General features: G+C 38.1%; 1 protein-coding gene across 9 annotated transcripts in view; it reads left to right on the top strand.

Moving 5' to 3' along the window:
• Positions 1-11,369, top strand: part of Mrtf (Myocardin-related transcription factor) — an 814,655-nt gene extending 803,286 nt beyond the window's left edge. For all 9 annotated transcript variants that reach the window (XM_067147011.2, XM_068227571.1, XM_067147015.2 and 6 more), the window contains one exon: positions 4,524-11,369. In XM_067147011.2, the coding sequence (XP_067003112.2) occupies positions 4,524-5,513 (990 nt within the window). In that variant the 3' untranslated portion in view covers positions 5,514-11,369. The remainder of the gene's footprint in view (positions 1-4,523) is intronic.
• The last annotated feature ends 2,186 nt before the right edge of the window (positions 11,370-13,555 follow it).

Here is a 13,555-nt window from a genome sequence, read left to right as displayed (position 1 = left end):
GTTGATGACAGCTGACAGCTTCATGTCTTGGTGCAAGACACAGCCATGCGTCTTAGGTGAAAACCTGTGCCTGTCTATGACAAACATTTCAGATCTTTGTTGGCCTTAGATTTGGCTGCGCATCGCAAACATGCACACACAGGCAGATAGACAGACATACATCATGGACCAAAAGAAAATGGCTTCCTATTCCACTGACTCAAAATGGCATCTTGGCTGATATATGTATTATTCATTGTTTATTCTTATCGTCTATCTCGTGTTCTATATATTTCTTCTAAATGTATACATGTCCAACCCTTGTCCCCTTTCTCTACGCGGTTTGGGTATGAAGCGAGATGAACCTTCGTAGCTCGTTTTTACGATCGGATATCTTTCATGACATCAACCTAATCAGATGAGTGAATGACATGATATATGATTGTAAGAATGAAGAGGATGAAGCCCGGCGCCGGCACATAGGCCACCGTCTCGAATAGCTCAAGACTTTACGTACCCATCCGACAGGGTCATATGACCTCACACCATATAAGACCAAAAACGGCTTCCTACGCCAGGGACGCAAAATGGCTCCTTGAATTGTGTTCTCTACCTACCTTACGTACGTAGCGACAGTGACTCTATGCATATAATCTTGGTGACAGCACATTGGATTGTCATATCCCAATACATGTTTTCCAATGGTTTTTTATTCATAACTCATCAACGAAAGCGAAAATGAAAATTCCGGCTTCAAGGTGCATTCGGACCCCCTTCCATTTACCTATGTTCAACATTTCAGATCTCTGCGTGCTATATATTTTGCTGGGCATCGCGCACAGACAGACAGACACTTCCTTTTATTATTATAGATGTTCATTACACTCAACATAAATATCTTTCCATTTGTCTAGGAAAATGCTGTTCAATTTGACATGAGGAAAATTACATGTCTGCGTACATATAACATAAACATGATAAAGCATTGAAATGGCGTATGGCTTTTAGTGCCGGGAGTGTCCGAAGACAAGTTCGGCTCGCCAGGTGCAGGTCTTTCTATTCGACACCTGTAGGTGACCTGCGCGTCGTGATGAGGATGAAATGATGATGAAGACAGCACATACACCCAGCCCCCGTGCCATTGGAATTAACCAATTAAGGTTAAAATCCCCGACCTGGCCGGGAATCGAACCCGGGACCCTCTGAACCGAAGGCCAGTACGCTGACCGTTCAGCCAACGAGTCGGACTTGATAAAGCATTAATATTGTGTCACTCCACTTTCAGCTTTTATGACTATTTGCACTCTGCAAAGCATACTTTCAATTCAAGATGAGGCTGCTGTGGGATGATCATTCATTATGATTCCAATGAAAAATTTTAAAAATTAAAATGAAAGAATTAACTGGAAGTAAGCGGTAATAATTCCTGTTTCAGATAATTTTCAGTGGGAATCGGATGAATTACCAGGCCAGTTCAAAAGAGGAATTTTGTATTCCTTAAGAAAGTTTTTAACAGATTGAATTGTGTGATATGAAAATTGCATTTGCATGGAGCAAATTATAAAATAAGAATGCATTAAGAATAAAAAAATTGTAAAGTTGCTCAAAAAAGAATGATTGCATGGTATTGTATAATTAATTATTTTAACCATAATGATTAACTAATTAGGTCTCTATTCACTACAACTTAATCATAAGTGTGTTAAATATATGAATGTATGATTGGTATTGTATAAGTTCCTTGCAGGTACACTTTTCTCAGAAACAATTCAACGTACAATGTTTGTTGTGGATATCCACAGCGTTTGTATCTTCATGGGAGGTAAATAATATTTTGATGATTAATAAAATATGAAATGCACGGAGCATACAATACCATGCACTCATTTTTTGAGTGACTATACATTTATTTTAAATTGATATAGGATAAATTGTTACAGAAAAACAAATTTATAATGATCAAAATCAAAACAATTTAAAAAATATACAAAATGAATGAGTCGTGTTCATGAATGAGTGACACTGTTGAAGGAAATAGTACAACATACGTGAATATTTTGTTCTGTCATTGTGTTCTCGTATCACTTACAATTAAATTGTATTTACTGAAATATCTTTCAATATCTGCGCTGTTGGTAGAACCTCACATACATTACAGAGTTACTTCAGCAAACTCTGGGTACTTGAGCTTAACAGCCAACAGCATTTGCAGGTAGTTGAAGGGTGCACAAACTCCTCTGTTTACGTTCCCAGAATAGGAATTAAGTAAACATAGTCACCTCTTACGACTGGCAGGGGATACCATGGGTGTTATTCTACTGCCCCCACCCACAGGGGATTTATTGCCAAGAATACAGAGTCATTTTCACACATATAAGCAAAGAAAAGGAACAAACAAGTGTCCAATCAAATTGTTTGTAGAGATATAGAACCATGAGATATTGCACTGTTTAAACCCCTAAAAAGGGCATGGCCAAAAGTCCTGGAAAAGTAGAACTAACAACAAATGTTTAGGAATTGATAAGAAGTATTTTCTTTGTCTATGAAAGAAACTCTTAACGTGTTATCTCCAACCATAGAAACAAACATGTGCTCTGGTTTCAAGGAAACAGGAATCTATTGCTTTAAACGTGAATAGAGTGCTTGAAACGTTGATGGCAAAGATAGCTCTTTCAATAACAGCCAAATGGAGTTCCTAAAGAAACAAAGGTGGAGTGGTAATGACAGCCTGCACGGACCTGGTAGAAAATGAAACTGAATGTTCCACCTGGCAGAAGTGTCCATGCACATGACTTGCAGTCACTTTTAAGAAATGGAAGAACACAGGAATGATAATAGTGGTAGTGATCACAACACTGAACAGACGGAAACTACCACAATAAGAAACCCTGATCAACCACATGAAGAAATTGGAGACCAGGCATTCACATTGGTCAGTGGGTAAAAGTGAAATTTGAGAGCCTTAAGGGAGGTCTGAAATGTTTCATTTAGAAAATTGTTTCTGTTGTACATAAAGGGGTGACTTTATGATGCATAATTATTGATCTAGACCTCCAAGGATGAAAATATTTTGCTTTTCCAAATGTGGAATTTGACGAAGAGAAAGTGGTTCAAATAATGAAAGAACGAGCTGTTGGGTGAAGCAGACATACTTTTAAGTAATAATTGTCTGCTGTATTGTGTAGTGTTTCATATTTTGTTACATTTATTGGTGTCCCTAATAACCCCAGTAACTGTTAGAATACCTAGGAATTTGTATTTTTCATTATGACTGTCCCTAATGACCCCTCCATCCCCAGGGTGAATAGGGACACATTTTAAAGGCAAATTATACAAAATTCCAAAATACCGTGTGGATAATAATTGTTTCATAAGATAGGATATGATATAATCCTTCACTTCAAAAAACTAAAGATATATTGCAACTCTTATTTCTGGATTTATTGTTTAAAAAACCAAAAACCTGTCCTGTTCACCCGTTTATGGTACCAGTCAATACAATTTTAGACAAGGATACTAATGGACATGACTGCATGTAATAGTCCTTCCCTATTTATAATTTTCTTTAAAGACTTTTAACTTTAATAAATTCTCATTATCTCCACTCAGCCACTATGTCAATTAGTGTGTCCAAGACTGTAGCCAGGTGACATCGTTTGCACTTCTAACAGATGAGGCAGTGTGTTTCCTTTCAAGGGTCCCATATGCTCATTCATTTGTCTTGGTCCACATTTGCCTTCATCGCTTCCTTGCCTTTTGTCTCAGACTTTCTCTCACAGAGTGAAAAAGTATAACGATTGTTGGACTTCTGCCACTAATAGATACAAGTAATGATTTTCGCACTGAGCCATCCTGCACTGTAACATGTAAAAGTACAATTTTTTGGGAATCATTGGAGTTACAAAACAAATGTATGTAATATTTGAATAGAAAATTTAATTCTAAATCCTGTTTTCCTGTAAAATTGCTGGTTAGGACAAAAGTATATATGAACTATTTTGTGGAATATTGAATTCTAAGTACTTCTGGTTCCAGCAATTCAAGCAGTGTTTCACTTTAAAGGGTCCCAGATCCACAACTTTTCTGACTTGCTCTATTTTTTTTAATAAAAAATTGCCTGCTCCCCAGATAAGCTAGCATAATATAGCTTATAATAAACTGTTGCATAGTGAAGAACTTACTGAAATCCATTGAGTGATTCTGGAGATTTCCCTCCAAATACAAAGAAATTCACAAACTTTCTTTCTAAAATATTATTATAGATTAATTAGTCAGTATTGTGTAATATGAATCTTTTCTTTTCTTTGTTTATTTATCAAGTGTTAATTATTGTGTGTTGAATATTGCATTTTAGATTATTGTCAGTGTTAAGAAATCACTTTACAAATTCCTGTGCAGTCTGCATATTTCCTAATGTGTAATTGTACAATCCATGGAAACTAAGTAAGTGAATGAATGATTGAATGGATCTCTAACCTACGTATATACTGTTAACTTGTCTGTACTCGTGGTCAAATTTACTTATACTTCTTCATTTTTTATAGGAGTCACCATCAGACTGCTCTTCAACAAAGCCGACAACACGTCAGAAGAGTGTAAAGAGTCAAATTGTTGATGATGTGCTAGAGATTTTGATAAAGAATGGAGAGCTTCCTCCAAGTGCTGCCCAGGATCCTGCAACTCCCACTACACCTGGAAGGACTCTACCTCAGGGCCTGATCTTCTCTGCACCTACAAGCTCAAACAGCTCAGAAGATGTTCCTACCCCCCCTCCTCCACCACCTCCTCCTCTTCCACATACAACTTTTGCGGTCACTCTTCCCACAGCCATTACCCTCACCACTCAGGTGGCCAGCAATGAAGCTAGCAACCCGCCCACGTTCCCCATGCAGTTTGCCGGCTCTGATGCTTTGGACTTCTTGCTGGGCAATTCCAGCAGCGAAAACCTGCAAACCCGTAGCGGTCAACCTTCCCACGGGCTTGGTGCGGATCTGCAAGCGCCTCCTGGAATTGACCTCAAGGAATTGGGTCTGGATTTGGAAACTCTGGATTCAATGGACTTTGGTCAACTTGACTGTAGTGATTTGTGTGTTCCGGTGGTAAAAATGGAGCCCTCAGATCTCCTAGACACAGTGACTGATATGGAAGTTGGAGGGGCAGCGGAGTCCTCTGGTCTAAAAACGGAGGAGATGCCACCGTTACACGATCAACTCATCAATCAGCAGGCTTGCGAGTTGATGGACATTGAGGAGATGCCAATGGATATGGATGCTGCTGATTGGTTGGAGTCTTTAATGCCATCGGATCAGCCTGTCGCTAGCAGTGCGGAGAGTTCGTCTGTGATGACCCCGCCGCATCAGGCGATGTTCAACACTAGCAATAATAACTATAATGTGGACTTAGACTCATATGATCCTCTCTTATCAAATAGTCAAGATCCATTTGATTTATTTAATATAGAAGATCCTGAATTTAAAATGACAGGAGATTTGAATACAGCTCTAGGATGGGACAAAGTGGACTTTGCTACTTAGCAAATGGTGTAGTTATAAAGTGTGTTCTCAACAGCCGTAGACAAAAAGTGCCTTACAACTGGAAGTGTAATCCAGTATATAAAACCACTGCCTCGTGAAGTTAGGCTAAATGTTAGTTATCTATGAGGTGAACAATCTATGTCAAAAGGACCATAAAGACAAGGACATTATGAAAATGAAGGACCAGTCTTCGTAAACTAATTTAAATTTACGTAACTAGGTTGTAAGTTAATTGGGATGAAAGTCCCCTTGCCCCTTTCCCTCTGATATTCAGACAATATTATCAAAAATATTGAACGCACTGAATGTGGGTTACCTTGACATCGAAAGTTGCTGCCCGAGTACTTAAGATTAGATTAGATTTTTACTTTTGCAAGAGAAATATAAGAGGAATCCCTGGTGTAAAAAAGGCTACAATGCTTGTTTTCTCATTGAATACTTCCCATGCTTCCTTGCTGTCTCGGTCATATGCTATATGCAATGATTAATTCCTCAGTACTTAATACATTCATGAAGGAAAGTGAACAGAAATCAAGGAATCTGCTTATATTCTTGATAATGACCAGAAATTCCCAGTGTGAATGTTTTTATACATGTGTACAGTATATGTGTGTGTGTAATGAGTGTGAGTGAATAATGCACACAAGTAACAAAGAAGATTTGTCTGCTTTCTAACCAGTTATTTTATTAGGCGTCTGATGGGTGATTACCGGTGGCAGCAAAGGGAATTTGTTGCAATGAACAGAGTGACGCGATCTGTTACTTCAGCGTAAGTGGTATAGTCACAACATTAGTGATCTGTTTGTTCATGTGCAGTGAATTGGTGTCATAGATCACATGTTTTTTTAAAATGTTACTTCTGTGTTGGTTGATAGAACTTATGCTTTTTATAGAATGAAAACACTTCCAAAGATACCACATGAAGTGATTTGTTCTCAGAGCAAAAGAATCATATACAACGTTTTAAAAATTCTGTAAAGAAGAAAGATCTCCAAAGCTGTGGGAAGGACTGGTATAGGTGTAGGTAAAAGCAATAAGACAGTGCGTAACATTGCTAGGCGTTAAGAAGTGGATAAGAACCAAATTTAATCCTAACTCCAGATGAACATCATCCATTATAGTAGAAGACTTGATGAAGTTTTGTACTTCTAAATTTCTTGGAGTATTATAAAGTAAGATGTTCGTTTGCAAAATGGTTATCTGCTTTTTCACAGTGGCTAGTAATGTCTTCCAGATTTTACTCACTGCCTTATTAGTCTTTTACAAAGTTTTGGAGATTATTCTTGTTTTAAAACATAGGGTGTGGCAGCCAGCAACTTCAACAATAGTTTTATAGACATGTTTAATGAGTCAACCGATACAGCAGAAAAGATTTTGAATGGAGTACTATAGCGCGTGCATGCATGAAGTTGTATTATAGTTTTAGTATAGCAAGCAATCTGTATTCTGCATTCCCAGCCTGATAACAGTCGCTAATAGTGCTTTCAAGTGAGTGTACTTGCTACAAATGTAAACAAACGGTAATGACTGATCAGACAAGCTATACTTGTGTGTGTGGTGCTTGTAGGTTCCTGGTTGTGTATGTGATTCAAAGATTGGTGCTCAAATCATTTTGATATTACTATATTGGGGCAGTGTAAAATCTGTACAAAAAGCATTGTTCATAAAATTTTACAAATGATTTAAATGAGGTCTACACTTAATTTATTTGTTTGCTTGCCCATAGAACTGTTTCTCTAGAATATAGAGGAAATTGTGGTTTTGTTGCATGCGGGTTTGTGTGTCCACATGGTGAGAATGTGGGAAGTGAAGGGCTCTGCTGACAGGAAGTCAAACATTCAGTAGAACATTTGAGGAGTTTTTTTTTTTTCACTTTCATTTGATTTTTAGTGACATTCCATGTATAAAACAAAAGCTTCCTTTAGGACCTAGACATGCTGATGACTTCAATTTGATAAATCACTACCGCTTGACTCTTATACCTCATGAGCTCGCTTCTGCCGAGTTTGTAACCCATTAAAGGTCATAAGATTTTTCTGTGGTTTAGATTCCACAAAATTGTGTGGCTTGTGAGATTGGAAGTCCCTTAAGAGGAATGGTATATATTACATCCTTCAGAAATGGGTGATTTGAAATATTTTGATGATGATGATGATGATGATGATGATGGTGGTGGTGGTTGTTTAAAGGGGCCTAACATCTAGGTCATCGGGCCCTTGAAATATTTTAACATAGAATACGTACTGTATAGTTTCGGAATCATGCTTGAGCTGGTGCACATTACATAAACATGAAAGTTTAAAAATAAAAATAATTTCTATATTAAACATCCAGCAACAGTGTACAGAGAAAGGATGTACCTAGTAAGAAGAGTCCAATCTCTGGTATCATTGGGTAATGCAATAGCACTGCCATCTTCTTGCCTAACCGTTCATGTAACTCTAGACCATAGTGTGGCACCAGTCAGGTGAGGTGTTGTATGATTTGTCACAGTAAGTTTCACAATTATATGGCAAAAATAAAAATTAATAAGAAATCAAATACTGGACATTTGAAAAAATTGTAGTGTGAAGATGTGCAAAAAATGTCTTTCTTTTGTGAAATGTCGTGACATATGGACAATAAACTATTTTGAGATAAAAACACATTCAAAAAGTTAGAATGACTTATCAGAATTCAAAACAGTCCAGTCCATTGCCGAGTATCAAAAGACTCATCGGGAGCATCTTAAAGTTAGGCAGCCAGGCATCATGAGGCAAATTCGGCAGGTGCAACTGGGGCCTCAGCTGAGCACATCTACTGTCCTAGTGATGGAAAAATGTCAAACACATATTCATTATTTTATTTCGATAATACTTATCACATGGTACACGACTTCATTTTAATTTTTTTAATTTTTTAAATCCCAGCGCCTACAGCAATGAAACTACCTGAATGAAAAATACTACTGTACCTGTTTACAGTATAATCACATACTTCAGAACGAACATAGGTATTATCAAACTCATTAATTAGTTATTCAAAATGAAGCCTATTTACATGTTGATATTTACTAGTGAACCGGCTGGCTTTGCACAGGAGCAATTTTGAATTTATGGTGATAGATCTTATAACATTTCTTTGCAGACGACATTGTAATATAATTTCTCCTCCTGATGTATGTATATAACTCAGTGCAATGTTTTTTCAAGGCCCTTCTGACTGCCTGCCTATTAACTCATTTCATTCTTCCCATGTGATATTTTTAAACCTTTCCTGCACTTTCACTAAAATGATGTTAATTCCTAAACCATACACACAAAAAGAATATTGTGAAGAGTATTTTATCTGAATAGGATTATTGAGATGAATAAATATTTATTTTGGAAAGGATTGCTTAATTAATCTCAACATAGAGTTAATTTTAGGGCTGATATACAGTATATATATATATATTTTTGCTATTTGCTTTACGTCGCACCGACACAGATATGTCTTATGGCGGCAATGGGATAGGAAAGTCCTAGGAAGTGGAAGGAAGCAGCCATGGCCTTAATTAAGGTACAGCCCTGGCATTTGCTTGGTGTGAAAATGGGAAACCACAGAAAACCATCTTCAGGGCTGCCGGCAGTGGGGCTCGAACCCACTGTCTCCCGATTACTGGATACTGGCCGCACTTAAGTGACTACAGCTATCGAGCTCGGTAAGGTTGATATTTATTGCAAACTATAACTTAAAAAATACTTATTGAGAGCTACCTTTTACAGATATATACCTTTGTAGAGCTTTTTATGCACACACTTGGGTCTGTCATTGATGATTTAGGCGGTGTAAGCCAAGGAAGTGCTCGGATGGTTGTTGACTTCCTTCCCCTAAACTGCCATTGCTTGGCACCCCTTTCATATAGATTAATGTCTCATACACAAAAACCTTCCTCAAAAAATGTATCAAAATCCATTCATTGGTTCTCGAGATTAGCCTACATAAACAACCAATAGAAACCAACCGGGACTTCATTTTATATGTCTAGATTTGCATACTACTTTTTAAATTGTACTGTTTAAAGTCACAGATACTTCCAGAAATATATTTCCAAAATTAGTCATTTTGTGTTATGGAATTTGGTCAGTGTTTTGCATGCAAGTAATTTTTCTCCAAACAGTTATCCACCCCTAGGCACATGATTCTGGTCAGTTTTGTGGACATTATACCTATGAAAATAAGAAATACAAATCATTAAGATAAACCTCATAGTTTAGTAGTTATGAGCAGAAGTAGATTTTTAAAATGTAGTTTACAGGAAATGGATGATAAATTTTCCTCAGACATGCACTAACACACTAATCTTTCACCAGTTTCTAAAATCCAGCTTCTTGCTTTTTTATTCATACCTTCAAAACTCATGCAGATATTAAAAAAATTCTTTTACCAGAATATACTTCTATAGCTAGGCTGTAAATAAGATAAAATATTGGTAGGCTGACATAGCTGCAAATGTTTTGCCATGTTAACATACCAGGCTGAGCAGCCTCCATGTGTTCAGCTTTCTGACATTTGCTGTATTTTCTGGTCCATTCGTACAGCATATTTTTCCTGAATTTCTTTATCTACTCTGTCGGTTCGAGCACATTTTCTCAATGTTGACTTCGGTGAATTGACCATTGTAACCCAATGTTATACTTGCTTTCCTCTAGCATTTGTTTGCACGTTCACAGCATCCACACCATAACTGCTGATTAAATATTGCCATCCATTGATAAAAATAGATTTATTGAACAATTGAATACCATTTATTGCATCTAATGTGTGTAATTACAGCACCAACTTAGTGTCCACTTTGCACATCCGAAATTGTACTCCAGCTTTTTGCACACCCCTCCTCTCCCATCGGCACACCTAGTCGCATAGTGGGTGATGTGCCCCACATATTTATACTGAAATGAAGGAAATCCATTGGTAATTTCATATTTTACGAAGGTTTCCAAATCCTACCAAATTTCGTTTTGCAAATTTTTCTTGGCTGCACCTCTACCAATAGATTGCTTGGGAACTGGGTGTTTGTGCCATCTTCAATATTAGATTTCACCCTGGCTTGGGTGCCATCTTCACAGATGCACAGGTTGCCCTTGAGTGTAAAGTCGATAGACCAGGGCCTCACCGGAGTTTTTTTGAATGTATACTAATCCTCTTAAAACAGTATCATGAGGTGCATTACACATTCCAAAAACAGAGAGACCACAAGCTTGGAACAAGTGTTTGAAGTCGTCAGTTTGTCCAGTGGCAGAGTGTCTGGAGTGTAGTCCTTCCAGAAAATGTTTTTTTGTGTTGTGTTGTGTCAGTGTCATTTTACAAAACATAACATTGCAACAGCTGCTTCAATTTTCTGAGTTTTTGTTGTTTTCTTTTTATTAAAACTGAAATTTGAAATTTCTACCATAAAAAGAAAGTTTTTATAATTACAGCTCAGAGTGTAGAGTGTAAAGCTTTAATTTGTCTCCTCCAGCCAAAGAGTGATGATCTCATGTTCCGTGGCACATCTCTCTAATCTCGGATGTTAACTTTGTTTTCCTATACTCTTATTGGTTGTGACAGCCATACATCAGATCGGGACCATCAGACGTGTTCATAGCCAGCTGAAGCAGAGAGGGGAGAGAACATGGCTTTGAAAATGTTTGTCATCTGGAGTTGCCAAAATTTTGTTTTCTTTGCAAAGCAAATATTTAATGTTATGTTTGAACTTTTTAAAAAGAAGATATTGTTTTTTCTTTGTACAATTGATTGTTAAGGTGTGTCCTAATTGTAAATATAATATTAAAAACAGTGACCCTTGTAATTTGGGTTGAATGTGGTGAATTGAAATAAAAATATCTATCTACACCTGGGAATTTAATTATGCTCCCTGAAATTTCTTCAGTTGCATCTCTTTCCTTTTCAGCACACACAGTTCATAGAACTGTGGAAACTGGTCTAATAAATGTGGAACATCCATATTGTTTGTGAGATCTTTTGGTAACCAAGTATGATTCGTGGGATTGCTGGTAGACTCTGCTGTTTGCTTCTTTGAGTTTCTTGGACATGGAGATCATTAAAGTTATGTTCACGACAGAGTACAGATAACAGATCTATTTGTTATGGGCGATTCCCTCCATTTTAATTGAAGCTCTCTGGCTGGCACAACCTCCTGGCATGCACCGTGAGGTCATGACATAAACAACAAACAGTTGGTGAAAGTCTCTTTAGTCCCCTTCCAAGGACATATAAAACCCATGGCGCAACAGCCCTGAAGGATCATACGCTACCAAGTGACCGCTGCTCAGCCCGAAGGTCTACAGATTACGAGGTGTCGTGGTCAGCACGACGGATCCTCTCAGCCAATAATCTTGGCTTTCTAGACCGGAGCCGCTATCTCACTGTCAGATAGCTCCTCAATTGTAATCACGTAGGCTGAGTGGATCTCGAACCAGCCCTCAGATGCAGGTAAAAATTCCTGACCTGGCCGGGAATTGAACTCGGGGCCTCCGGGTAAAAGGCAGACGCCCTATCCCTACACCGCAGGGCCGGTACAAGGGCATATAAAGGAAAAGTTTAATGCAGAACACTACTGAGTTTGCCAGGATACAGTTATATAAATCCACCATACCACTTGCATCAAAGTGCATGAAGGCCAAGGAAAGTCTTCCTGCAGGTCATGATACTGACTGGAAAATCTGGAGGTTCCTCAACAACTTCAGTCTGGTGCAGAATTAATTTATGTAAATGGGGATAACTTGAAGAGTCTGGCTCCTTGGCAGAATGTTCAGCGTACTGGCCTTCCTTCAGTTTAAAGGACCCAGGTTTGATTCCTGGCTGAACTGAGGATTTTAACTGCATATAGTTAAACCTTCTAGCTCATCAACTGGGGTTTATGATCGTCTAAATACACACCTTCATTATTATTATTATTATTATTATTATTATTATTATTATTATTATTATTATTATTATTATTATTATTATTATTTCGTGTGGCTATTTCTAGCCAAGTGCAGCCCTTGTAAGACAGACCCTCCAATGAGGGTGTGCGGCATCTGCCATGTGTAGGTAACTGTGTGTTATTGTGGTGGAGGATAGTGTTATATGTGTTGTGTGAATTGCAGGAATGTTGGGGACAGCACGAATACCCAGCCCCCGGGCCATTTGAATTAACCATTAAAGGTTAAAATACCTGACCCGGCTGGGAATCGAACCCGGGACCCTCTGAACCGAAGGCCAGTATGCTGACCATTCAGCCAACGAGTCGGACACACCTTCCTTTATGTATTACACATCACACTACATATCACCATAAAAACACTTGATAGAGGATACATCTCCATGTAAGGTTGGCATCAGGAAGGTTATATGGCCATAAAACTGTTTTCAGTCTACATTGGTGCCAACCCCAGCTGAATGGAAAAAGGTCAGGAAAGGAAGGAACGGAACGCTGAGAGTGTGGGGAGACTTACACAATTCAACACCTGTGTAGATTTGAACTGTGTCTGTTCTCTTGCACAGCATAAGAACTGATGGAGGGTCGTGATATTGCTAACAGAGTGGCTCATTCCAGGGCACCGAGCTCGATAGCTGCAGTCGCTTAAGTGTGGCCAGTATCCAGTATTCGGGAGATAGTGGGTTTGAACCCCACTGTCAACAGCCTTGAAGATGGTTTTCCATGGTTTCCAATTTTAACACCAGGGAAATGCGACGTAAAACAACTTGTGAAAAGAAAAACTTTCCAGGGCAAAGAATATTTGACCCTTTTTTGCAGTGTTCCAATAAAATATACGCACTGTTTGTTCATCAATAATTTTGTAATAAATTAAGATACAAGTCAAATTTGGTTAAGGGGTAGGTTAATGACTTGGTTTCAGGGGTCTTGGATTGGTCACTTTTGCTTTATTTGTTTATAGGTGTCGTGAACAGAGTCACTAAATGGCAGATGAAGGGCTGTATAATTTGAAGAAAGGAAGGTGATTTTGAAGTGGTACTTCAAGTTTGAAAATATTTGTGTGCTATAGTGATAATAGAGAAAGGAATTTCAAACT

The sequence above is a fragment of the Anabrus simplex genome, chromosome 5, assembly GCF_040414725.1.
Source record: "Anabrus simplex isolate iqAnaSimp1 chromosome 5, ASM4041472v1, whole genome shotgun sequence".
Taxonomy (NCBI): domain Eukaryota; kingdom Metazoa; phylum Arthropoda; class Insecta; order Orthoptera; family Tettigoniidae; genus Anabrus; species Anabrus simplex.
The sequence above is the reverse complement of the archived record's forward strand: the minus strand, read 5'-3'. Positions and strand labels throughout refer to the sequence as shown.